Consider the following 27,500-nt stretch of genomic DNA (forward strand, 5'->3'; position numbering starts at 1 on the left):
TGCCAGCGAGGTTATCCTAGTTTCTTAACCCTTTACAGGTGAAAGGGTTTTTCCTCTGGCCAGGAGGGATTTTAAAAGTGTTTACCCTTCCCTTTATATTTATGACAACCACCATGGACACTTCAGAGCCCAATTCAACAAGGCGGGAGGAGGAGGAGGAGAAGTAAAGCAGGTGCTGAGGTGGAGGAAGATACCCTGGAATCCCTAGATGCATGCAGCCTGGAGCTGTTCTCAAGCCAGGAGGAAGGTAGCCAGTCGTGGCGGCCGGTGTTTGGGGAAGGATAAACACCAGAGGAGGTTCCTGGTAAATGGCTTGTATTTTGGGAAGAAAGTGTTTCGGTGCGGGCTCTTGGGGTGAGGAGGGTTAGGGCTGCATGCGTGCCAGATGCGGAATAGGGTGTTGATGTGCTCTCTCACATCGTGGTAATCGGCCTCAGTGATCTCTTCAAAAGTCTCATCCAGAACTTGGGCAATGCACTTGCAGAGGTTTCTCGGGAGAGCCACTGTGTTCTGTGTCCTGGTAAGGCTAACTTGTCTGCGCCACTGTGCAATGAGGGGAGACCATTACTGCAAACAGGCAAGCTGCATATGGGCCAGGGCGGAATCCGCATTGCTTCCCAGGTCACCCTCAGCAGTGAGTTATCTTCCAGGACTAACTCCTGTGGAAAATGTGGGGACAATTCAAGCTCAGCAGTTTCTCGTTGGAGTCTGTTTTTGAAGCTTTTCTGAAGCAAATACTCACCAGCAACCACACACCAAAAACACTAATCCAGGAACCTATCCTTGCAACAAAGCCCAATGCCAACTCTGTCCACATATTTATTCAAGTGACACCATCATAGGACCTAATCACATTAGCCACAGCACCAGGGGCTCATTCACCTGCACATCTAGCAATATGATATATGCCATCATGTGCCAGCAATGCCCCTCTGCCATGTACATTGGCCAAACCGGACAGTCTCTACGCAAAAGAATAAATGGACACAAATCTGACATCAGGAATCATAACATTCAAAAACCGGTAAGAGAACACTTCAACCTCTGTGGTCACTCAGTAAAAGATTTAAGGGTGGCAATTTTGCAACAGAAAAGCTTCAAAAACAGACTCCAACGAGAAACTGCTGAGCTTGAATTAATATGCAAACTAGATCCCATTAACTTGGGTTTGAATAGAGACTGGGAGTGGCTGGGTCATTACACATATTGAATCTATTTCCTTAAGTATCCTCACACCTTCTTGTCAACTGTCTAAATGGGCCATCTTGATTATCACTTCAAAAGCTTTTTTCTCCTGCTGATAATAGCTCATCTTAACTAATTAGCCTCTCACAGTTTGTATGGTAACTTCCAACTTATATATACATTCTCTCTCTCTCTCACTATATGTTCCATTCTATGCATCCGATGAAGTGAGCTGTAGCTCACAAAAGCTTATGCTCTAATAAATTTGTTAGTCTCTAAGGTGCCACAAGTACTCCTGTTCTCATTTGGCACAAAATCTCTCATGTTGTGGCTCAGGCTTGAGGTGCAGTTTATCAGTAGTCTTCCTTCTCTCAGTTCTCCTCCCCAGGCAGCTAATTCCCAGCACAGAGCCCCGCTAATCTCCCCAGACGAAGTAAAAAGCAGCAGCCACTCAGCTCTGTAACTCTCCATTCAACACTGTACAGAAATGACACAAGGCAACTGCAAGGGGGCTGAGGCTGTCAGTAAACTCATTTATTACAACTCATTCAGTTATTAAAAACCCACCACACAGAGCATGAGGTTCCCTGACCTGGAGGAGTCTGCACATACCCAGGTCCCAGAGGGATTTAGTTCTTCTTGGCATAGATACCATCCAGCGCATTCTGGGCATCTGTGATCTGCTGCTGCAGTCTCTCTCTGGTAGCCTCGTTAATAGCTTTTTTCAGCATGCCTTTCATTTCTTCCACGACAGCCCGGTAACCCGCTGTGTTGTGGAACACCCGGATGGCCCGATCCCCACATGACACAAGGTAGCGACTGTTAATGTCAAAGGCCAAGTCCGTGATGTACTCTCCATGGACGTTGACAAAGTGTTCCTCCTTCTCTCCCCTCCGGGTGTTGTACACAGTGATGCTGGTGCAGCTCGAGATGGCCAGCACACGAGCATCAGGGGACAGGGCAATGCGACAAGGCTCCATCACTTCACACTTCCCTGTCAGGAGCAGATAAGGATCCTGTTGCTTCTTGTATTCTACATCTGTGTCCCACAGCTTCCAGGTGCCATCCTTCGAAACAGTCGCCATCCTATGGCAGGAGAGAGCACACACATCACAGCTGCAAAGAGACGAGGCGGCACCATTCCTCTCTCCACCCCCACAAACCACAGCCCTTGGTATGGAACAGAAAGAAGAAACAACTCTCCTGAACAGTGCAGACTGCAAGTAGAGAGCAGCTGACCCCATTATCTGGGGAGAGGGGAAGGTTAGTGCTCATAAAAGCAATTCCCTTCAAACATGAGCATATGGGCCTGTCACCAATTGGGTCAAAACTGAATGAAAAGGAAATCTCAAATGTTAATATAAACACGAGTCTTCATTCTCCATCCAAGTGGGGAAGAATAGCTATGTACCAAGGTTAGCGCAATCTATCTGGAGTGGGGGAGGAAGAAGTGGGACCCTCCCTGGGTGAGCGCAGTCTCCATGCTGACTTAGAGATTTGCTTCCATGGATTCCTTTTCCCAAGCTTCCTATTGGTCAGGATGGACAGTTTTGGGGCACACTGCTAAGAAAGGGGAGTCCATACAGACTTACTGCTTCTAGACATTAGAAGGGGCCAGCTAACAAGCCACAAGGGAATGGGATACCGATATTTTTCAGGTAGCTCCTTACCGTCTGGAGTCATTGGAGAAAGAGAAGAAGTACACACCAGCAGTATGGCCCTTCAGCTCAAACGCCCTGGTCACCTCCCGGAAGTCTCCTCCCTTGCCAAAGCACACCTCCCATACCTTCACATCAGGGGTGAAACCACATGATGCTACAAACCTTGGGAGGGGAGAAAGAGCATGTGTGTTCATCAATTATGCCAGCACAGTCACTAAGCATCTCCCAGGCCTGTGACGGCGTCACCCCTCAGGGGTCAGATCCTCTAGTGCCTAAGCTTGGAGCCTAATGAGCCCATGGTCTCACTGGTGAGAGATCATTACAGAGTGATCTTGGTTAGTGGACAACGTCCACTACGAAAATCACATTTCCATCAGAAGATTTGGTAAAAGTAACCCCTACAATATTCTTAAACTTGAAAAAACAGCAACACAGCTGCACCTCTGACAGCACAAGTCTAGTCAGTCTCAGATCTGATGACGTACGCTCTTTCCCAGACTTCAGGAGAGTGGTTTGCAGTAACAGCAGCAGCAATGCTGAAGGTGAACAGGCAGCAAGCAGGTGTAGAAAGGGAAGGAGAGATGAGCCAGAACATGCCTGGTGGTACCACTTTTAGACCTGCCCAAAGGCCCTTCTAAACAAGCAGGGGAACATAACCTTCCATAACTTCTCAAGGGTTTTTAGGGGTAGGATGTACTGTTTAAAAGTGGATCTACTGAAATTTAAAAAAAAAAATCAATCAACTGCAAACAATTCACGCTGATGCCCCTTTGGGAAAGGAGTGATGCTCCTGGCCTGTTCTATTTCTTGTGCCCCTCACACTCTCCGATGGGAGCAGATAGCATCCTAATCCCCCATCCCCTTGGCAGCTGTCTTGGGTTCCTCACCGCCCACAAGGAGACACAGCCGCAAAGGCATTGTTCATCTGGTTAGTGTTGATGTTGGCCAGGACTTCACCCTTCAGGTCCCAGATCAGGATGGTTGTGTCGCTGGAAGCTGTCATGATGAACTTCCCTAGGGAATGAAGGACAAAGATTAGTAGTCTCCAAAGTCTAGTGTTAGTCTGGCCACACAGAAGAACATGCTAGCAGCCAAACAGTCAGATCACTCAAGCTTCCTATGGGCTGTCCCACCCACCGCCAGGAGAGGCATGTCTAGTCTAGAAAGTGATCCATTCCTAGACATCAGGGAGGGGAAGGAAAAAGCAAAAGAACCCCCCAATTCTGAGAGCTGTGGGATGAGGGAGAGATCCACTCTGAGCTCCCCTCTTCCTGGATGCAATAGCAGAGAGAGGCACAAGGCTGACAAATGCTCATTAAGAGAAGGCAGTTTCAGCTGCCCTAGGACCAAAACTCTCCCCTCTGAGCAGGACCGCTGCACTTGACTGGGCTTAACATTTTTTGGAGGGGGGGAGGAGTTGTAAAGAAAAGGGCAGGAACTAAAGGTCCCAAATGCTTCTGTCCCGGGGCATGCTCCTTTTTGTAGCTAAGCAGACCATGGGCTTTCTGCATTCAGCCAGATAAAGCTTTCCCATAGTGCACAGAATATGCCAACCAGATTCTACAAGCTTCAGTGACGTAAGGCTGTAAGTGTGTCCTCCTTGCTCATCACAGTCTTGTGAAAAGCACTTGCAAGAAGGCTCAGTTCCTGAGTCTGCACTGATGCTCAGTCCCTTTAGTTTCCACAGCGTGCACCAGGCTAGGAATGGTTGACTTTGAAATAAAAGTTACCTTTTTCCGTAACTGCTGTTCTTCGAGATGCACTGCTCATAGCCATTCAACTTAGGTGTGTGCGCTCGCCACACGCACCGGTGCCGGAAGCTTTTCCCTCAGCAGTATCCGTAGGGGACCAGCTCTGGCGCCCCTTGAAGTGGCGTGCACATGTCACAGCATATAGGGAACCGCCGGCCCCCTCCACCTTCAGTTCCTTCTTGCTGGAAACTCCAACAGTGGGGAAGGAGGGCGGGTCATTGAATGGACATGAGCAACACATCTCGAAGAACACCAGTTATGGAAAAAGGTAACTGTCTTTTCTTCTTTGAGTGATTGCTCATGTCCATTCAACTTAGGTGACTCCAAGCAGTACCCCTGGAGACAAGTAAGGAGTTCATGGACATGTAGATTACAACACAGCTCTGCCGAACCCAGCATCATCCTTGGCCTGCTGCGTGATGGCATAGTGGGTCGTGAACATGTGAACCAAGGACCACGTCATGGCTTTACAGATGTCCTGGATTGGAACATGTGCCAGGAAGGCTGCCGAGGATGCCTACGCTCTAGTTGAGTGGACACTTCCTGTTCCGCCTGGTGGCGAACAGATCCACTTGGGGAGATCCCCACCTCTGGAAGATCGCGCAGGCTACCTCTGGGTGAAGCACCCACTCGAGATGAGAGGAGAAGTCCCCGCTTAGGTGATCTGCTAACGTGTTCTTGACTCCTGGGAGGTGACACGCTTCTAGATGGATTCCGTGGTCAACGCAGAAGTCCCAAAGACGGAGTGCCTCTTGGCATAGGGCTGAGGATTGAGCTTCCCTAGTGTGTTGATATAGAACATAGAGGCTGTGTTGTCTGTCAAGACTCTGACCGACAGGTGACGAAGGAAGACTGCGCACACCCCGCAGACCACCCTGAGCTCTTTGACATTTATGTGTAACGTCATCTCTTCCGGGGACCACGTACCCTGGGTCTGGAGATCGCTGAGGTGTGCCCCGAACCAAGATCCGAGGCATCCGAGGCCAACTTGACCAAGAGGGGAGTGCTGTCAAAGGGAACTCCTTCCAGGACATTCCAAGGGTCGGATCACCATTGGAGTGAGGTATCATTGCGAGAACGGTGATGATCTTTTCCAGGTGGTGCCTGGACTGGGAGTAGACAGTTGCCAGCCATTGCTGCAGGGTTCGCATCTGTAGCCTGGCATGGTACACAACATATGTGCACGCTGCTATGTGACCTAGGAGGTGCAGGCAAACCCTGGCCGTGGTCAGGGGAAATGCGGAGATTTCTGCGATGAGGTCCGCTAATGCCCTCAACCTATCCAGCAGCATGAACGCTCTGGCGGAGGCTGAGTCGAGCACCACTCTGATTAACTGTATCCTCTGTGCCTGAACCTATGTGGATTTTGTGTTGTTCACCAACAGTCAAGGCGATGGCACGTGCCCAACAGAACTGCAACATCCCCTTGGACTTGGAGTTGCCCTTGACGAGCCAGTCATCGAGGTACGGGTAGATCTGGATACCGACATCTGAAGTAAGCCGCCACCACCAGCATGCACTTGGTAAATACCCGTGGTGTTGTTGCTAGGCCAAACGGAAGGACCGCGAACTGACAGTGGTTGGGACCTACCATGAACCAGAGGAAGCATCTGGGTCCCTCGGAGATGGCGATGTGGAATTATGCATCTTTCAGATCGAGGGCAGCGTACCAGTCTCCCAGATCCAGGGAGGGGATGATGGAGGCCAGGGAGACCACGTGGAACTTCAGTTTCGCTAAGTAGCGGTTCAAGCCCCACAGGTCTAGTATGGGCCGCAGACCACCCTTGGCCTTGGGGATTAAAAAGTATCAGGAATAGAACCCCTTGTTCCTGTACTTCACAGGAACTACCTCCACCACACCCAGGTGCGGTAGACCCTCTGCCTCCTGCGTGAGAAGACTCTCGTGAGAAGGATCCATGGAGAGGGACGGGGAGAGAGGGTAGAAAGTAACCGTAGGGTGTAACCCTGCACCACCATATTGAGGACCTGTCGGTCCGATGTTATAGACGCCCAGGAAGGAAAGAAGGAAGGAAGAAAGTTGATTGGCAAACACAGGGGAGGAAGGTAGTCTGCATTGTAGGTATCGGAGCTTATCCTGCAGCTAGGGAACCTCGCTCTGAACCCGAGCTAGAGCCCAAGTGATCGCTCCCCTGGGACCAAGACGGGGCTGAGAGGTGGGTCTGTCCTGACTGGTATACCGGTTATGCCTCCCGGAGTTGGATCTGGCTGACTTCGATGAGTGCCTGGATCGGGGGCTCAGTGACCAACGGCGCTTGGCAGATCCGCGACGGCCTTGGGCCAGCAATCTACGCCTCACGCTTGACGAATGGTACCAGGAACCAGAGCGGGCATGGCGTCATGAAGATGAAGCTGCATGCGGTGATGCCGCCCTGGAGGATTGGTAACGGTCCAGAAAACGGTACCATAGGTCCCTCGACCTGTCCCTGGAGTGGTACCGGTGCCGCGGAGATTCCAGGCACCAACTCCGAAACTCCTGCTGGGGGATGCATGCCTCCAGAAGTCTGCACCTGGCAGAGCCACACCTCGAGTCTCTCTGCCCTTGTCCGAGGTCCGAAGACCAGATGGGGATGCGAAATTTCTCCCTATCATGGTCAGAAGTGTGTTGGCTGCGAGAGGGCGAGTGTTGGTAGGATGTCCCCAGCGACAGGGAGTATTGCCGTAGAGGTGGAGACTGGGGTGGTTCAAATGTGGGTTTACTCTGTGACTGGGACCCCATAGAAGCCGGAGTGGGAGGGACATAATCTCTTGCGCTGCTTGCAGGGCCTCCGGTGTGGATGGCACCTGGAGCTGACAAGGACCTCCGTCGATATCTGGGGTAGCCGGCGGGGAGAGGGCTGGGCAACACCGCTCAACGTGAGCTGGGGCCTGAGATCCTGAAAGGGATGAAGAGATGCCCAAGACAGGGCCTTGATCCACCCCAGACTTGTCCTTTCCCTTGCGGGAAGCTGGAGACCTTCTTCACTCCGTCTTCTCGGCTAGTGCCACGTAAGGGGACCGGTGCCGGCTCACAGATGGTACTGGGGGGGCACTGCGCATTGAGGTCACAGTGCTCGGCACCAAATCAGAGCGCGGCTCCGGCATCAGGGTAAGGGCAGACTCAATAAGGAGTGCTTTCAAGCGAATGTCACGCTCCTTCTTCATCCTGGGCTTGATTCTGCAGAACTTGCAGATTCTGCACGTATCGCTAACGTGACCTTCATCCAAGCACTGTAAACAACTGTTATGTGGGTGGCTAATGGGCATGGGCCTTTTACAGCAATCACAGGGCTTCAAACCTGGGGACCGGGACATGCCCAGTCCTGATGCGAAGTCCCGTTTGGGACCGACTAAGTCTCTAACAAATAGGGAAACTAAAACTAGAGAGAAACTATATACAATAATATACAACAGGTACATGGGTTTGAAGAAACGAGACGCAACAGTGCTAGCTGAAGCAGCAACAGTTCTATGCACCGTCACTTGTAGCAAGAAGGAACTGAGAGTGGAGGGTGCCGGCGGTGCCCTATATGCCACGGCATATGCGCACCACTCCAGGGGGCACCAGAGCCGGTCCGCTCCGGATACCGCTGAGGGAAAAACTTCCAGCACCTGTGCATGTGGCAAGCACACACACCTAAGTTGAATGGACATGAGCAATCACTCGAAGAAGAAGCCAATGTACAGGCTGCCATCAGTCTGAATTCTGAGCACTGCCTGGGAAGTCACATCAGCTTCTTGGGCCTGGCGCCTCTCAGAATCCACTGTCAGAGTTGGAGTCTACAGAGGTGGCAGGATAACGATGCAGTTAAAAGACTTGACTCCCCACAAGAAACTCACCCCAACAGGTGCAGGTAATTGAAGGGACGCTGCCCTCTTAAAAGTCATGGATAAAGAAACTGATTTGGTTACAACCCATGCTACTAATGCACTGCAGATTGCTGCTGATGCCATTTACTTCGTGTATTTCTCTCAGCTTGGACACAATGAATGTTTCCGATTTGTTCAGAGACAAAAGGTGGATGACGTAATGGCTTTTATTGGACCAACTTCCATTGGTGACAGAAATAAGCTTTTGAGCTTATACATAGCTCTTCTTCAGGTCTGGGAAACTTACTCAGGCCATGTCTGCACTTAGAACGCTGAATCAGCACAGCTGCGCCACTTAAGTGAAGATGCTCCTATGCCAATGGGAAAGAGCTCTCCCATCGGTGTAGTTAAACCACCTCCCCGAGAGGAGGCAGCAACTCTCCCATCAACATAGCACTGTCTACATGGAGGGTTAAGGTCAGTGTACCTATGTTGCTCAGGGGTGTGGATTTTTAACCCCCCTGAACAACTTAGTTATACTGACATAGCTCTGTAGTGTGGACCTGGCCTCAGAGTGTCACAGCTAAATACATGGTGAAACAAATTGTTTAGCGTTAAGTAGGTAGTTAACCCAAGGGACCATTCAAGGTGAAGTAGCCCATTAACACCCCTCCAATCACAGGGAGGAAAGGAAGGGTGGGAAGAGCAGTTGGGGGGCGGAGGGGGTGTGTTAGTGGGCTGGTTATAGATTGTTATAATAAGCCATAAATCCAGTGTTTATTCAGTCCATGATTCCTAGAGTTGATTTTAAGCTCCCAAGCTTGTGTTTTGAAAGTGTTGCATAGGTTTCCTTTGAGGATGAGGACTGACAGGTCAGACAGAGTGACTGTAGTGGTGAGAGGGTCTTTTTGTCTGTTACCATTTTCCCATGTGAGTTTATTCGAGAGCATAGTGATTGTCTGCCTTCACCCACATAGTTGCTATTGGGGCACTTAGTGCACTGGATGAGGTACACTGCGTGTTGCGATAGGCATGTATAGGACCATGGATCTTGAAAGGTGTGTTGTGGGGGGCAGTTGATCGCTGTAGCAGTGGAGATAGGTCTGCAGGTTTTGCATCTGTTGTTCTGGCAGGGTCTGGCGCTGCTTTGCGTTGGGAGTCCCCTGGGCTGTAGGGAGCTTGCTTCTGATAAGCTTGGAGACATTATCTGAAGGCTAGAGGAGGAGGTTCAGGAAAGATTTCTTTCAGGATGGGGTCCCCATCGAGTATGGGTTGTATTTGTTTGATGGTACCCCACATGGATTCCAGTGTGGAGTGGTAGATGACAAGTGGGGTATGTTGTCAGAGGGGTTTTATTTCTGTATTGAAGCATGTTCTCTCAGGTAGTTGGGTGGCCTGTTCCCCTGATGCGATCTATTTCTCTGGTGGAGCGTCCATGTTTGGTGAAGGCAGTTTTGAGTGTGTTATGGTGTATATCCTGGACCTTTGCCTGGGGAGCATTTTTTGTAGTACCTGAGTGCCTGACTGTAGATAACAGACCACTTCACCTGAATGGTCCCTTGAAATATGCGCTAACTACTTATGCTAAACAATCTGTTCCACATAGTATTTAGCTCAGACACTCTGGGTATGGCTACACAGCAATGTAAGCATATGTCTACACTTAGAACTCCCCTTGCATCCACACACCAATTGTTAAGCTAAGGCTCAAACCTAGAGTCCCAGGACCCTGCAGGGCTAGAGAGTCTCTGAGCCCTACTGCTTTCCTGTGTGTACATGGCCCCAGCTTGCCTCAGGTTCCAGAGGTCCTCCGGATATACCCCAGAGTTCCATGGGGCAACTTCTTTAGTCCTCTTCATGCCATTGCACTCTATTGCAGCAGAAGCCACACCTCCCTCTGCAATTCAGATCACCGTTAACCCATTGTCTTCTGAACACTAGTCTGCAAGCACACTATCAGAGTGCCTGCAGGGTTTTCAATGCAAAGAAGCTTTTTGCAAAGAGAGCTGTTCCCTGGTCACAAGAGCACAGCCAGATTTTGATGCATGCTCCCCAGGCGCCCTGCATACATAGCTCCAGGAAGGGCGGGGGGGCCAGAGAGTGGAGCAGGGACTAAGTGGCTGCACAGCAGAGACTGGATGCAGCAGAGCTCCCAGCTCAGCGGGGGGTGGGGAAGACCCCAACACCCTGTCCAATCCCCCTTCCTGCAGGGCAGCCCAGGTAGTGTGCACTGTGAGGGCAGTGAGTAGGAGCCAGCCCAAAAACCTCCCTACAGCCTCCTGTGGCGGTGGCTCCAGCTTCTCCTCGCTGCTGCACAGAGCTTGCTCGGATCAGGGAGCAAAGCTGACAGGTGGGAGATGGCTCCCAGCTGCCAAGGTGTTGGGGGTCATCCCTCCCCCAGCATGCTCCCCCTTCCTGCAGGGGAGCTGCTTGGTGCCTCTTTGCTCCTGGGTCCCCCTACCCTCCCTGGGGCTGTGTCCAAGGGCACCCAGGCAGCATGCACTGTGAGGGCAGTGAGTCGGAGCCAGTCCCAAAACTTCCCCACAGCCTCCTGGGAATCCCTTATCCCTACCTTCCGGGGTGTGGCAGGAATAAGGGAACCCCATGCGGTACTGGAGCACACTGCACCCCAAACCCTGGGGCAGCCCTTCACCTCTCTGCGGCTGGCAGCGGAGAGGTGAAACATACATTTTATGTCAAACTTGAAGTCAAAAATAAATAAAAAGCTAACCAAAAACAATTTAACTGGACATCCCATTTTAAAAAATAAGAATTGCAACGTTTCATTTTAATAGTTTGACAGCCCTGGAGACTGATGTGCTAACTATCCTCAGACAGAAAGAAAAGGAGTACTTGTGGCACCTTAGAGACTAACAAATTTATTTGAGCATAAGCTTTCTGTAGCTCACGAAAGCTTATGCTCAAATAAATGTTAGTCTCTAAGGTGCCACAAGTACTCCTTTTCTTTTTGTGAATACAGACTAACACGGCTGCTACTCTGAAACCTATCCTCAGACAGGTGCACACAAGCATTTTCCTGCCAATGTGATTCAGTCTAGAGCTGGAGAGCCCAGTTCTCAGGTCAAACGGTAGTTCAGTATAAAGCCTTCTCCAACTGCAGTCATTCTACGGAGACAGCCACCAAAGGAGCTAATTATGCAGTTATGAGCTCCTTATGGCACTAGAGTCCCAACAATAGCACCTCACAGTTGGGAAACAGGGTGGTCAGTAGAGTTTTCCCACAGTAAAACACATTCATAGGGCTAGAGTGACGCTAGCCACTCTGGGATGGGGTTACTTTGACTTGGGTCTGTTCACTGCACAGCCCTCAGTTTGAGCATGGGACAGAAAATCCTTAGCTTAGGGTTAAAATGCAGTGTAGATGCTCAAGCCCAGAGTTCTCCGATACAGGTCAGCTGACTCGAATCCCACTAACCCTAGGCTTACATTGCTGTGTAGACATACCCTCTAAGTTTCCCAGACTTGAAGTAGAGCTCTGTATAAGCTTGAAAACTTGCGTCTCTCACCAACAGAAGTTGGCCAATGAAAGATATTACCTCACCCACCTTGTCTCTCTAACATCCTGGGACTGACACAGCTACAACATCCCATTTGTTCAGTCAGGTTTGCCATCAGATTGTTTGCTGCAATACTTGGGATTCCAACATCACAGCCAAGTGTTGTATTAAAAACTAACATTTCTCCACAACTCTAAAAACAGAAATCCAGTGAAAATACTCATTTCACTCAGGAGTCACACACAGTTCAACAGTGTCCCTTGAAATGCTAGGGCTCCTACAAACAATGATGTGACCTCTCTTGCAGCCACAACTCTGAGCAGGGTCACAGTATGTTCAGAGGTAAGTCTTAATCCATCAGGACCTGTGTGTATTAACAGTACAACAGCTGAGTTCCCACCGCTGGGAACAATGTTTTGTTACATGGATCTCAGAAGCTCACGGTGAGCACCACCTTCCTCATCCTATCAGCCTGCACTTGGAGATTCTTACCAGTTAAAACCACATCTGTGTGTCAGAATACAGCGTATACAGTTTTAGAGACCAGACCTCTTTGCAAGCAGAATCTCTGAAGAGTCAAGAAGGGAGAACATGTGCACTAGGAAGTGAATTTGAATGTTCCTGGTTCTTACAGGAAGAACTCTCTTTGTGGACATTAAATATAAGCACTTAACACATGAGAAGTGGAGACAGAAGCGTTAAGTGGCTTCTCCAAGGTCACTCAGTCAGTTACTGAGCTGCAATTAGATCTGAGGTGTGACCAATGCTCAAACCAGCAGCTGTTGCTCTTCAGAAAGTACAAGGCAGATGGCTCACAAGCCCAGATGAAAGGGGGCAGCCCTGTCTCTGTACCTGTCTCGGCAATTCCGATGTTGATGATGGGGGCTTTGTGCTTCTTTGGGAAGTCTTCAAGGGCTGCAGTGAAAGTGAAGTTGCCATCCTCCTTCTTGGTCATTTTAAATACACGAATGGTCTCGCCGTTTGCCAGCCAGGTGATGAAGGCTCTGAATGAAGGAAGGACAGTCATTTCCTGTAGCCAACACAACGAACAAACCACTGCAGAATGTCATAGACCACCTGTAGGCGTGCTCATCTCACACTAAGTTTATTTTTCAGAGTAACAGCCGTGTTAGTCTGTATTCGCAAAAAGAAAAGGAGTACTTGTGGCACCTTAGAGACTAACCAATTTATAAAAAGAAAAGGAGTACTTGTGGCACCTTAGAGACTAACCAATTTATTTGAGCATGAGCTTTCGTGAGCTACAGCTCACTTCATCGGATGCATACAGCCTTAGAGTTGCTCATGCCAAGCCACTGGCCAGGTGGCCTGGACATGAGGAGGGAGCAGGGCTTTATCAGATGCTCATCTGATGCTCCTGGAAGTTGGTTTGCAGAACCAATTTATCTGAGCATAAGCTTTTGTGAGCTACAGCTCACTTCATCGGATGCATACTGGGGAAACTGCAGAAGACATTATATACACAGAGACCATGAAACAATACCTCCTCCCACCCTACTCTCCTGCTGGTAATAGCTTATCTAAAGTGATCACTCTCCTTACAATGTGTATGAAAATCAAGGTGGGCCATTTCCAGCACAAATCCAGGTTCTCTCACCCTCCCACCCCCATACACACACAAACTCACTCTCCTGCTGGTAATAGCTCATCCAAAGTGACCACTCTCCTTACAATGTGTATGATAATCAAGGTGGACCATTTCCAGCATAAATCCAAGTTTAACCAGAACGTCGGAGGGGGGAGGAGAAAAAAAGGGGAAATAGGCTACCTTGCATAATGACTTAGCCACTCCCAGTCTCTATTTAAGCCTAAATTAATAGTATTCAATTTGCAAATGAATTGGTATTGTTTCATGGTCTCTGTGTATATAATGTCTTCTGCAGTTTCCACAGTATGCATCCGATGAAGTGAGCTGTAGCTCACGATAGCTTATGCTCAAATAAATTGGTTAGTCTCTAAGGTGCCACAAGTACTCCTTTTCTTTTTAAGTTTATTTTTGTGCACCTTGCTAGATTGCAAGGGATATAGCTGGGTGACTAGAGGCAACCAATCCAGGAACTTGCTTAGAGCTTTCCTAGCCTGTCTCCCATTTGCAATGGTCTGAGTGTAGCTCTTTATATAGAATTTAGTGCTGGTGAGAAGTGCTAGATGGCAGCTCTGATGACTGAATCCGCTGTTTGTCCCCAGAGTAGGTACAACATGGGCAGCAGCTGCAGGGCAAGCTTCCCTATCACTACAGCTCTGACCCAGAGATGCCTCCTCTCAGACACAGTCAAATAGGCCCCATAGCTCCTACTCCCTTTGTGAGAATGCCAAGTGTGACACCTAGTGCCCATTTTGATGGTGGTTTTGATGATAACCCTAACCAAGACCCTCAGCTCGTTCCACACAGGTCAAACAGTCACAGAATCATAGAATATCAGGGTTGGAAGGGACCTCAGGAGGTCATCTAGTCCAACCCCCTACTCAAAGCAGGATCAATCCCCAACTAAATCATCCCAGCCAGGGCTTTGTCAAGCCTGACCTTAAAAATATCTAAGGAAGGAGATTCTACCACCTCCCTAGGTAACGCATTCCAGTGTTTCACCACCCTCCCAGTGAAAAAGTTTTTCCTAATATCCAACCTAAACCTCCCCCACTGCAACTTGAGACCATTACTCCTTGTTCTGTCATCTGCTACCACTGACAACAGTCTAGATCCATCCTCTTTGGAACCCCCTTTCAGGTAGTTGAAAGCAGCTATCAAATCCCCCCTCATTCTTCTCTTCCGCAGACTAAACAATCCCAGTTCCCTCAGCCTCTCCTCATAAGTCATGTGTTCCAGTCCCCTAATCATTTTTGTTGCCCTCCGCTGGACGCTTTCCAATTTTTCCACATCCTTCTTGTAGTGTGGGGCCCAACACTGGACACAGTACTCCAGATGAGGCCTCACCAATGTCGAATAGAGGGGAACGACCACGTCTCTCGATCTGCTGGCAATGCCCCTACATATACATCCCAAAATGCCATTGGCCTTCTTGGCAACAAGGGCACACTGTTGACTCATATCCAGCTTCTCGTCCACTGTAACCCCTAGATCTTTTTCTGCAGAACTGCTGCCGAGCCATTCGGTCCCTAGTCTGTAGCGGTGCATAGGATTCTTCCTTCCTAAGTGCAGGACTCTGCACTTGTCCTTGTTGAACCTCATCAGATTTCTTTTGGCCCAATCCTCTAATTTGTCTAGGGCCCTCTGTATCCTATCCCTACCCTCTAGTGTATCTACCTCTCCTCCCAGTTTAGTGTCATCTGCAAACTTGCTGAGGGTGCAATCCACACCATCCTCCAGATCATTTATGAAGATATTGAAGAAAACCAGCCCCAGGACCGACCCTTGGGGCACTGCACTTGATACAGGCTGCCAACTAGACATGGAGCCATTGATCACTACCCGTTGAGCCCGACAATCTAGCCAACTTTCTATCCACCTTATACTCCATTCATCCAGCCCATACTTCTTTAACTTGCTGGCAAGAATACTGTGGGAGACCATGTCAAAAGCTTTGCTAAAGTCAAGGAACAACACGTCCACTGCTTTCCCCTCATCCACAGAACCAGTTATCTCGTCATAGAAGGCAATTAGATTAGTCAGGCATGACTTGCCCTGACTTGTTAGTCAGGAGATAACTTTTGATCCCTACGATCTGTGCTGGATTCAAACCAATAAGGTACAGGGTTACAGCTACATGTGATCAGGCACAACCTAGGAGAGATGGCTGGGGGCATTATTACAGTTAAGGGGTTTGGCCAGTTTTTATATTTAAAGACCACAGCTTATCATGCTGACCAATATTCTCTCATTGTTTCCTTGGGTACACAGAGATGGGAATACATCTCGTGTCTCGTCTTGCACTTCAGTTGTAAACCTCTTGAGGCAAAGACGGTCTTTTTGTTGTTTGTACAGCGCCCAGAACAATGGGGGCTGGGTCCATGGCTGGGGCTTCTAGGAGCTACATTAATACAGGTCATAAAACAAAGACTCCAGGATCATTTGCACTTTGTGTGATGTAAACATGCTGAGAAACAGCTGCAGCTCTGCTCACAGCACTGGCCTGAGAGCCTGGGAAGTGCTGCAGCTCGCCAGCCTGCATAGTTAACCTGTTGCCAGGCCCAGACAGTGGGGAGAGGGAGAAAGAAGCTGAAGTCAGAGCCCAGTTTCTGGGACACTGGAAGCCTGCAGGAGTAGGAACAGGCCAATTCTGAACTCACTAAACCCTGTGAAAAGAGGAACTAATTTTCAGGTGAGGGAATTTATTTGTTCAGATCAGCAAGGACCTAATAAATCTTCAGGGGCAGAGTGTGCTGGACAAGATCCTGCTCCCCCACTTAGGCCTTTGTAATAAGAAGGGCTATCCTGTCAAGCTAGGAAAAGAAAACCCTTCCTTTTTAAGTCTCGTGCTTTGATTTCCCAGCCCCACCCACAGCAGTCACTTCTCACCGGGAATCTGGGCTGAAGCAGACCAGTGTAGCATGATCCAGTTCCACATTGGCTCGCATGCAGCGGTGCTCACGCTCCAGGAAGTCTTTGGTGCTCCAGATCCGGACAGTGCGGTCATCAGCGCAGGACACCAAGTACTTGCCGTTGCTACTGAAGTTGAGGCAGGTTACACTCCCACTGTGACCCTGTGGAAAACAAGCATGATCAGCACCAGCTTTTTGTGTGATGAATGGAACAGGTAATCTGCCTGTTCCATCCCAGGGCTCCAAGGCCTGCTGAAAGGAAACCTGGGAAACAAGCAGGGAAAACTGGAAGTCCTGACACAGTCAAGGAATTATGATGTGATTGGAATAACAGACTTGGTGAGAACTCACATGACTGGAGTACTGTCATGGATGGATATAAACTGTTCAGGAAGGACAGGTGGGGCAGAAAAGGTGGGGGAGTTGCACCGTATGTAAGGGCATGGCTACGCTTGCAGATGTGCAGTGTGTTAAACCTGCCTTCATACAGCGCAGTAGGGAAAGCGCTGCAGTCTGTCCACACTGACAGCTGCAAGCGCACTGGCGTGGCCACATTTGCAGCACTTGCAGCAGCATTGAGAGCGATGCATTGTGGGCAGCTATCCCACAGAGCACCTCTTCCCATTCTGGCGCTGTGGATTGTGGGAAGGGGGCAGGAAGTGCAGGGCATTCTGGGTCCTGTCCCAATGCCCCGTGATGCATCGGTTCGCATCCCAGCATTCCCTTTGCTTCTGTCCACATTTGGCGCCATCTTTCAATGGTTTTTGTACGGCGCGCTCTGTCTTCCCTTTCGGTCTGCGGGAATGGAGCCCGAACTGCTGAGGAGTATGCCGACGAGTCTCGCCAGCGTGTCATGTTTGGCAGCTGAGTTATTCCTTAAGATCCAAAGTGACACTGAGGACTCCGACGAGGATATCGATTAGAGTAACGCAAACGACACAAGTTTGCTTGTGGCATTCACGCACATGCTCACCACTGTGGAACGCTGCTTTTGGGCTCAGGAAACAAGCCCGGAGTGGTGGGATAACATCGTCATGCAAGTCTGGGATGACGAGCAGTGGCTGCAGAACTTTCGGATGAGAAAAGCCACTTTCATGGGACTGTGTGAGGAGCTCGCCCCCACCCTGCAGCGCAAGGACACTAGATTGAGAGCTGCCCTGACAGTGGGGAAGCAGGTGGCTATTGCAATCTGGAAGCTGGCAACTCCAGACAGCTACCGATCAGTCGCTAACTAGTTTGGAGTGGGGAAGTCGACCGTTGGAATCGTGTTGATGCAAGTTTGCAGGGCCATTAATCGCATCCTGCTCAGAAGAACCATGACTCCAAGTAACGTGCATGACATTGTGGCTGGCTTTGCACAAATGGGTTTCCCTAACTGCGGAGGGGTGATAGATGGCACACATATTCCAATTCTGGCACCAGCCCACCTAGCCTCCAAGTACGTTAATCGGAAGGGGTATTTCTCTATGGTTCTACAAGCGCTTGTGGATTACCATTGGCCTTTCATTGACATTAACGCAGGCTGGCCCGGAAAGGTGCATGACGCATGCATCTTTCAGAACACTGGCCTGTTCAAGAAGCTGCAGGCCGGGACTTTTTTCCCAGACCAGATCACCGTAGGGGAAGTCAAAATGCCCCTTGCGATCCTAGGAGATTCCGCTTACCCTTTAATGCCGTGGCTTATGAAACCCTACACAGGGAGCCTTGACAGCAGCAAGGAGCGGTTCAACAACAGGCTGAGCCAGTGCAGAATGACTGTGGAGTGTGCTTTTGGTCGTTTAAAGGGCTGCTGGCACTCTCTGTATGGGAAGCTGGACCTGGCCAACGACAGCATCCCTGCAGTTATATCCGCGTGCTGTACCCGCCATAACATTTGCGAAGGGAAGGGTGAACGATTCGCTCAGGCATGGAACTTGGAGGTTCAACACCTGGAGATTGAATTTGAACAACCAGAGAGCAGGGCTAGTAGAGGGGCCCAGTGCAGAGCTGCAAGGATTAGGGATGCCTTGAGGGAGCAATTTGAGGCTGAAAGCCAACAGTAATGTCTGGTGTGGTGCCCTGCATGGGAGCGAAGTGCCGTAGGAATCTGTGTTTGCTATGTATGATACACTGACTTGCAGTGCCTGTTGCTTTCCTGGGCTAAGGTTTCTTTTACATTATGCAATAATAAAGAAGGTTTTCAAAGCCAAAAAAAAATCAAGAAACAAATGCTTGGGAAACAGAAAGGGCAAGGGGGTGGAGTAGGGAATGGTAAAATCACAGATTTGCGTATGGCCTGTCTGGAGTGCTGTGCAATGCAGGCTGCACTTCAGGATGGCTATACTGCATGGTGATGGGGGTTGAGTGCTGTGGACAAGGGCTGTAGTTTTCAGGGCTGGGTGGTGAAGCTACAAGTGTTGGAGGCAGCGGGCGGAACCCAGATGTTGGGGAAACATGCTGGCACCAGGGCTGCAGGGGGTGTGGGCGTGGTAGTGCTCTGCCTGCATGGCTATGAGCGCCTGGATCGAGTCTGCTTGGCGCTCCATGATGCTTAGCAGCTGCTCTTTGCTTTGATGCCGGTGATCCGCATTCTGCTGGCATACCCTCCTTTCACTCTCCCGCCACTCCTGCACTTTATTTTATTTTCATTAGTTGAATGCTGCATGACTTCATGTAGCATGTCCTCTTTGCTTCTATGTGGCCTCTTCCTGATTCTTTGCAGCCTCTTGGCCATTGATAACATGAACCGCTGAGATCTCAAGGCTGCATCTGTAAAGGTAAATGCAACACTTAACAGAGGCAACATTGTTCACACCAGACAGAGCAAGGATCCCCTGGTACTCAAGGGCAAGCACAGTCTACACAATAGCATAATTTGCCCATCCCAAAGCAAGCGCACATAACCCACCGAAGCCCCAAAATGGTGAGTAAGCACAGGGGCAAGTATGACTGATTGTTTCACGGCTGTACTGTCCTCTGGACGTCTATGCCTTGGGGAGAGCCAACAGCGGCAGGGGGCCCCTACATTGAACACTGTCCCCATATTTTTCACAGGAGTTCATCCTGGAAGATATCTCGCTGCTAAGAGTGACCAGGGAAGCAAGGGAGGGTCTTCTACTGCAATGCGGATTCCGCCCTGGCTCATATGCAGCTTGCTTGTGTGCAGCAATGGTCCCCCCGCCCCTCATGGCACAGTGGCACCGACATGTTAGCCTTACCGGGACGAGGACAACAGTGGCTCTCCCAAAAAACCCGTGCAAGCGCATTGCCCAAGTTCTGGCCGAGATCTTTGAAGAGATCACTAAGGCCGATTACCGCGATGTGAGGGAGCATATCAACGCCCTATTCCGCATCTAGGCATGCATGCAGCCCTAACCCTCCTCGCCCCAAGAGCCAGCACCAAATAACTTCCTTCCCAAAGTAAAAGCCGCTTACCAGGAACCTCCTCTGGTGTTTGTCCTTCCCCAAGCACTGGCCGCCGCGACTGGCTACCTTCCTCCTGGCTTGAGAGCAGCTCCTGGCTGCATGCATCTAGGGATTCCAGGGTGTCTTCCTCCACTGGAGCACCCTCGCTCTCGCTTTGCTGCTCCTCCTCCTGCCTTGTTGAACTGGGCTCTGAAGTGTCCATGGTGGTACTCAGAGTGGAGGTGGGGTCGGCCCCAAGTATCGCGTCCAGTTCTTTGTAGAAACGGCAGGTCACAGGGGCAGCACCAGAGCGGCAGTTTGCCTTGCGGGCTTTCCAGTAGGCATTCCACAGCTCCTTCACTTTAAACGCTGCACTGCAGTGCGTCCTGGTCATGGCCCCTTTCCATCACATCCCTTAATATCTGCTCGAAGGTACCGTAATTCCTACGGCTGGAGAGCAGGTGGGACTGGACAGCTTCTTCCCCACAAACACTGATAAGGTCTGGCACCTTGCCACTGCTCCATACTGGGGATCGCGTGGCGCATGGAGGCATGGTCACCTGGAAAGATTTGCTGAGAGCACTCCACGCCTGGCTGAGCAAACAGGAAGGGGATTTTCAAAATTCCTAGAGAATTTAAAGGGCGGGTCTGATGGTTGGTCACCTGAGGGCAGGGCAGTAGAGTTCAAAGTGATGACCAGAGTGGCTAGAACAGGCATTGCAGGACACTTCTGGAGGCGGATCACAGCACAACAAGAGACCAGGGCTTCCACACTGGCGCCGCGGCGCTCCAGCAGTGGCTCAGCCGAGGTGGAATACCAGCAGCACTGTAGCCGGAGAGACAGAGCGCTCTAGCTGCCTTACCAGCGTGGACGGGTAGTGAGCTCGGGCGCCGAGGGCTCCTTTCTTGCGCTGTAACTCGCCAGTTTAGCCAAGCCCTAAGAGAGCAGTATGACTGCTCAGAGCTCCAGTATGAAGCTTCAGAAAAACCTGAGTCTCTGGATTAAGTTTAGAAGTATGAGCAACAAGAGTGATATCGTGGTGGGAATCTGCTATAGACCACCGGACCAGGGGGATGAGGCTTTCTTCAGGCAATTAACAGAAGTTACTAGATCGCAGGCCCTGGTTCTCATGGGAGACTTCAATCACCTCGATATCTGCTGGGAGAACAATACAGCAGTGCACAGACAATCCAGAAAGTTTTTGGAAAATGTACGGAACAATTCCCTGGTGCAAGTGCTGGAGGAACCAACTAGGCATAGCTCTTCTCGACCTGCTGCTCACAAACAGGGAAGAATTAGTAGGGGAAGCAAAAGTGGAGGGGAACCTGGGAAGCAGTGACCATGAGATGGTTGAGTTCAGGATCCTGACACAAGGAAGGAAGGAGAGCAGCAGAATACGGACCCTGGACTTCAGAAAAAGCAGACTTTGAGTCCCTCAGGGAGCTGACGGGCAGGATCCCCTGGGAGAATAACATGAGGGGGAAAGGAGTCCGGGAGAGATGGCTGTATTTTAAAGAATCCTTATTGAGGTTGCAGGAACAAGAAAGAATAATAAATATGGCAGGCGACCAGCTTGGCTTCACAGTGAAATCCTTGCTGATCTTAAACACAAAAAAGAAGCTTACAAGAAGTGGAAGATTGGACAAATGACCAGCGAGGAGTATAAAAATATTGCTCAGGCATGCAGGAGTGAAATCAGGAAGGCCAAATCACACTTGGGAGTTGCAGCTAGCAAGAGATGTTAAGAGAAACAAGAAGGGTTTCTACCGGTATGTTGGCAACAAGAAGAAAGCCAAGGAAAGTGTGGGCCCCTTACTGAATGGGGGAGGCAACCTAGTGACAGAGGATGTGGAAAAAGCTAAGGTACTCAATGCTCTTTTCGCCTCTGTCTTCACAAACCAGGTCAGCTCCCAGACTACTGCACTGCGCAGCACAGTATGAGGAGGAGATGACCAGTCCTCTGTGGAGAAAGAAGTGGTTCAGGACTATTTAAAAAAGCTGGATGAGCACAAATCCATGGGGCTGGATGCACTGAATCCGAGGGTGCTAAAGGAGTTGGCGGATGTACTGCAGAGCCATTGGCCATTATCTTTGAAAACTCATGGCGATCAGTCGAGGTCCTGGGTGACTGGAAAAAGGCTAATGAAGTGCCCATCTTTAAAAAAGGGAAGGAGGGGGATCCAGGGAACCACAGGCTGGTCAGCCTCACCTCAGTCCCTAGAAAAATCATGGGGCAGGTTCTCAAGGAATCAATTCTGAAGCACTTAGATGAGAGGAAAGTGATCAGGAACAGTCAGCATGGATTCACCAACGGCAAGTCATGCCTGACTAATCTAACTGCCTTCTATGACGAGATAACTGGCTCTGTGGACGAGGGGAAAGCAGTGGACGTGTTATTCCTTGACTTTAGCAAAGCTTTTTACTTGGTCTCCAACAGTATTCTGGCCAGCAAGTTAAAGTAGTATGGGCTGGATGAATGGACTATAAAGTGGACAGAAAACTCGCTAGATCATCGGGCTCAACGGGTAGTGATCAATGGCTCCATGTCTACTTGGCAGCCGGTATCAAGCAAAGTGCCCCAAGGGTCGGTTCTGGGGCCAGTTTTGTTCAGTATCTTCATTAATGATCTGGAGGATGACGTGGATTGCACCCGCAGCAAGTTTGCAGATGACACTAAACTGAGAGGAGCAGTAGATACGCTGGAGGGTAGGGATAGGGTACAGAGGGACCTAGACAAGTTAGAGGATTGGGCCAAAAGTTCAACAAAGACAAGTGCAGAGTCCTACACTTAGGAAGGAAGAATCCCATGCACTGCTACGGACTAGGGACCAAGTGGCTAGGCAGCAGTTCTGCAGAAAGGGACCTAGGGGTTACAGTGAACGGGAAGCTGGATATGAGTCAATAGTGCCCTTGCTACCAAGAAGGCTAACGGCATTTTGGGCTGTATAAGAAGGAGCACTGGCAGCAGATCGAGGGACGTGATCGTTCCCCTCTATTCGGCATTGGTGAGGCCTCATCTGGAGTACTGTGTCCAGTTTTGGGCCCCACACTACAAGAAGGATGTGGAAAAATTGGAAAACGTCCAGCAGAGGGCAACAAAAATGATTAGGGGGCTGGATCACATGACTTATGAGGAGAGGCTGAGGAAACTGGGATTATTTAGTCTGCAGAAGAGAAGAATGAAGGGGGATTTGATAGCTGCTTTCAACTTCCTAAAAGGGGGTTCCAAAGAGGATGGCTCTAGACTGTTCTCAGTGGTACCAGATGAGAGAACGAGGAGTAATGGTCACAAATTGCAGTGGGGGAGGTTTAGGTTGGATATTAGGAGGGTGGTGAAGCACTGGAATAGGTTACCTTGGGAGGTCGTGGAATCTCCTTCCTTAGAGGCTTTTAAGCTCAGGCTTGACAAAGCCCTGGCTAGGATGATTTAGTTGGGGATTACGTCCTGCTCTTATCAGGGGGTTGAACTAGATGACCTCCTGAGGTCCCTTCCAACCCTGATATTCTATTTCTATGCCACAGCTGAGAGAGAGAGAGAAAACCATGTACATGAATCCCATCTGCTTCAAGGGCAAAAACCCACAGGACAGAGACCTTCTTCCCACCCAAACTTAGCAATGACCATCCCTAGGTCCTCACACCCATTCTCCTTCCTCCTGCTCTTCTTCTGTTCCAGGGCATACCTTTCACAGCTGATTCTCCAGGGCACTGGGCAAGTGAGACAGAGGGAATGGACACAGGATTGTGTGTGAAGAATGAGATGGGCTACAATAGGAAGAATAATAATTTCTAGCACTTACAGAATGCTAGATCTCAGAGCACTTCAAAAAGGAGTTTGGGAGAATTATCCCCATTTTACAGATGGGGAAACTTAGGCACAAGCAAGTCAAGGTCACTAAGCAGGCCAGTGTTAGAGCTGGAAACTGAACCCAGGTCTCCTGAGTCCCAATCCAGTGCCCTCTCCACTAGGCTACACTGCTTCCCAAAAATACCACCAAGCTGTTATGTACCATTTTTCATATCATGTCATGCTACCCCTTGCCTGTGTGACGGCCTACAGCACCTCCTGCAGCTTGATTTCAGGAGGCAGCTGCTGACAAAACGAGACATATACCCATCATTAAGGAACTCTCAGCCTTTCAGTGGGGACTGAAGAGAAGAGCCTAGCAGAGGAATGCAGAGGCAATGAGCTCTGTGAGGAGCTGCAGCAATCACAGACTGGGATGGGGACAGGTACGTGACAAGAAGTGTTCACTTTTCAAGTGCCCGGGAGGAGCTGCTGGTGGTCGCAGACATTAAACGAAACAGTCCCACAGAAGGCACATCCAGGAATGGGCCTTGTGCCTCATGCTTGAATGGCAGATCTCTGAGCAGGTGTGCGCAGATGCATGGAAGTCTGTTGGTACCTGTCCCCGTGCATAACAGTAGGTCAATGTTTGTTGCCAGGCAAAAAAACAGGTGCGATGCTCACCAAACTGATATGCCAGTTACCTTGAGAGCAGCAGCTAGGAGTGGATGTGTGAAGTTGTGTTGCTGGGGCTTATCCTTGCGGCTTCGTTGGTGCTGCTTCTGTCTCTTTGGTCCTGATGTCTTTCTTACTGCTTCTCCATTTACTTTCTGGTCTAGAAAAAAATAAGAGGAGGGATAAGCATCAAGGTGATTTCCTGACATCTGTATCTCATTAGGAAACAAAGAGACACACAAATCGAGTAAACCAGAGCCACCATGCACACCCGGACACACAAGAGTTATGAAGCAGCTCTGATGCTAAGACGTTCTCTAGAAAGCCTGCTCCCTCCTCTTTGCTAAGAGATTCCCACCTGATAGATGGCTTAGACAGCCCCTAAAATGATATTCTCACAGTAAAGTGAAATAAATCAGTTGTTTTTGGGTAGGGTGTGAGAAATTAATTTCCCCCTTAACTTGCCCTGACTTATCTAGGTATGAAAGCTTGTACATAACATAAGGAGCAATTGCTTGCACCACTTACTGTTAGAAACGTAAAACTGCAAATTATTCTCAGTAGTTAACATACCATGCTACGGTATGCTAGAGTTCGGGTTGAGAGTTTTTAATCCGTAATTTGCAGATGCAAAGTTGTAGAAGAACATTGTAGTTATATGAAAAAAATCACCACTAGGAATTCAGCCTAGACTCCTCTTCCCAAGCTGACGGTATTCCACCAGTCATCCTGCACTCATATCCCTGTCCTTCTCCACATGTGGTATGAAAAAAAAAAAAGGCTCTTGGATTTCTACTTGAAGCAAAAATATGACTAAATGAGTCTACTGGTCTCTTTTTATCCTGGACACTAAGGCAGACAGGCTCTTGCCCTAAGCAAGGAGAGCAGAGTGTATTTACTGAAGAAAAAAACACAAAACAAGATTTTTCCAGAGGTAAAGAGAATAAGGTGATGTTAGCTAATTAAACACACACCACTATTCCGAAGAGTCACCTTGCTCCAGGGTGTGATGGAAACGATTTAACTCAGGTTTGCCTGGTACATTATCCTGCTCCACAAGCAGTGACTGAAGCTACATCAAGGTGGCGTACTGCACTATTAATGTCAGTCCTCCAGATTATGAGGACTGACATTAATATTCAATAGCTTCTGGGTCCCAGACCCAAAGAAACAGATAGAAGGCTTCTCTCCAGAAGGAAGAAAGCACTCACACCCTGGCAAGCAGATCTGAATCTTCCTAGAGGCGGGTCATGACACCCAGGCCCAGCCACCATCAGTTCCTGGCAAACATTTACTTTTTTAAGCAAAATAATCTGGCTAGCGCCAGCAAAGCTACAAATTCTCACCAGAGCAAGAATGCATTTTTGGGGACCCCAGGAAAGGTACAGTCCTATTAAGAGTGTAATCAAGAGAGGGCAAAGCTACAGTGTAAGGTGATGTCTCAGAGAAGGACTAAAACATCTGCACATGATGCCCTTTTGCTATGAGGCCTGTTAATTTAGTGGGTTTAGGCCTTGTCTACACTTAGAAGTTTTGCTGTTTTAACTGTAGTTAAGCCAGCAAACCCCCTGTAATGTAGATGCAGCTACACCACTGTAAAAGTACTTCTGGCAGTTAGTGGTATAGCTCATTCAGCTTTGGCAAAGTACCGTATACCAGTATATCGGATCTACACTAGCACTTTTATCAGCATAACTACACTGGTTAAAAAAAAACCCCAAAAACACAAAACGGCATGCCTTGGTCTGAATGCTGCTGTTACCAATCAGGTGGACAACAGAAAGTGGATTTTTGAGTTCTGTCCTTCATCAAAACCTGCTCTCCGTTCTAGAGCAGTGGTTTTCAAACTGTGGGTCACAATCCAGTACTCGCAAAAAGAAAAGGAGTACTTGTGGCACCTTAGAGACTAACAAATTTATCTGAGCATAAGCTTTCGTGAGTTACAGCTCACTTCATCAGGTGCATTCAGTGGAAAAAACTTTCAACAATTTTCTTCAACTGGGTCGCCAGAAAAAAAGTCTGAAAACCACTGTTCTAGGCAGCTTTCCTGACCTGGAGAGCAGGCTCGTTTCACAGAGCAGGGTGATTTCGGGACTGCAGGTACACAGGCAGGCAGAGCTTGGGGAGAAGGATGGCACTGGGCTGAGGTGCAGAATTAGGGGGTCAGAAACCCGAGTCTCCCAGTCCTGGGTGATGAGAAGAGCCCGAGTCTCTGGCTCCGGGCTGGAGGATACCCTGGCTCTGCCTGCCGGATGTCTGGGAAGCGCTGAGAGGAGCTAGCACCCTGGCTTTACTGCCTGCAGATCCCAGGGGGCCTTCGCCTCTCTCCGCCCCCCTCGGGCTCTGCTCCCGAGCCGGAGGATCCGCACCCCAGCCGGGCGCACCCCGCCACGTTTCCCGGGAGCCGCACCCACCCCGGCAGCCCGCGTGCCCCTCAGCGGGGCTGGCCTGGCTCCTCGGGGGTCGCCCGGTGCCGCTGGCTCCCTCGGCAGCGCCTGGCCCCGGCCGGTCTCGCAGGCGGACCGCTGGGCTGGACGGACCCAGCCTGGCTGGGCTGAGCCGCCTCCACCAGCCCGCCCCGGGCCCGCGAGCTCCCAGCCTTGCCGGGCTGGCGCGTCCCGCCCCCTCCGCGGCCCCGCTTACCGGCCGGCTCCCCGGTACCCGGCGGCGAGCCCCGGCCCAGCGCCGCCAGCAGCAGCAGGATCAGGGCGCCCAGGAACAGCGAGACCGCGATCAGCGCCGCCGCCGCCTCCATCTTCCCGCCACCGCCACCTCAGCGCGCGGGGCCGAGCACGGCGCGGCAGCAACGCGCACGCTGAGGCCACGCCGGGGGCATTGCGAGCCAATGGACAGGGAACGACCCGCGCACGCGCAGTTCCCGCATAGTCTGGGAAGAGGCTTGTCGTCACCAGGGGTCGTTCTTACGCCTGCGCGGAGAGGCTACTGTGGGGTGAGCCCCTCCTCCGGACAGAGCGGCCCGTGCCGAAGGAGGGCGGCACTGCAGCCAGTCCCCTCTGGGCATGCGCCCTGGAGGCAGCGGGCGGGCGCTTGGTGCGCGGCAAGGGTCCTGTGGGGGCGAAGGCTGGAAACGGGGGTCGGCTGCCAGCTCCGCCGCAGACTTCTGTGTGACCCTGGCAGGGTTTGTCCCGCCTCTGCACCGGCGGGGAAGGGTGTCGTGTGGTTCTTGGCAGCAGTGCCCTGCGCCCTTCCCTGGCC

General features: G+C 50.3%; 1 protein-coding gene across 2 annotated transcripts; it reads right to left on the minus strand.

Annotated features, from left to right (window-relative positions):
• Positions 1 to 1,698: 1,698 nt before the first annotated feature.
• Positions 1,699 to 27,170, minus strand: TBL2 (transducin beta like 2). 2 transcript variants are annotated; one of them, XM_037880456.2, is made up of 7 exons: positions 26,928 to 27,170; positions 24,314 to 24,444; positions 16,415 to 16,599; positions 12,775 to 12,926; positions 3,734 to 3,860; positions 2,856 to 3,008; positions 1,699 to 2,271 (listed from the first exon to the last, which is right to left on the minus strand). In XM_037880456.2, exons 1-7 carry the CDS (start codon positions 27,037 to 27,039, stop codon positions 1,815 to 1,817), a joined length of 1,317 nt encoding a protein of 438 aa, XP_037736384.1. In that variant the 5' UTR covers positions 27,040 to 27,170; the 3' UTR covers positions 1,699 to 1,814. The 2 variants fall into 2 exon arrangements, with proteins under 2 accessions (XP_037736384.1, XP_043387148.1); XM_043531213.1 differs by lacking the exons at positions 24,314 to 24,444; positions 26,928 to 27,170 and adding an exon at positions 19,852 to 21,089 and having other exon boundaries at positions 16,415 to 19,185.
• Positions 27,171 to 27,500: the final 330 nt, after the last annotated feature.

This window comes from Chelonia mydas, chromosome 17, assembly GCF_015237465.2.
Source record: "Chelonia mydas isolate rCheMyd1 chromosome 17, rCheMyd1.pri.v2, whole genome shotgun sequence".
In the NCBI taxonomy this organism is placed as follows: domain Eukaryota; kingdom Metazoa; phylum Chordata; order Testudines; family Cheloniidae; genus Chelonia; species Chelonia mydas.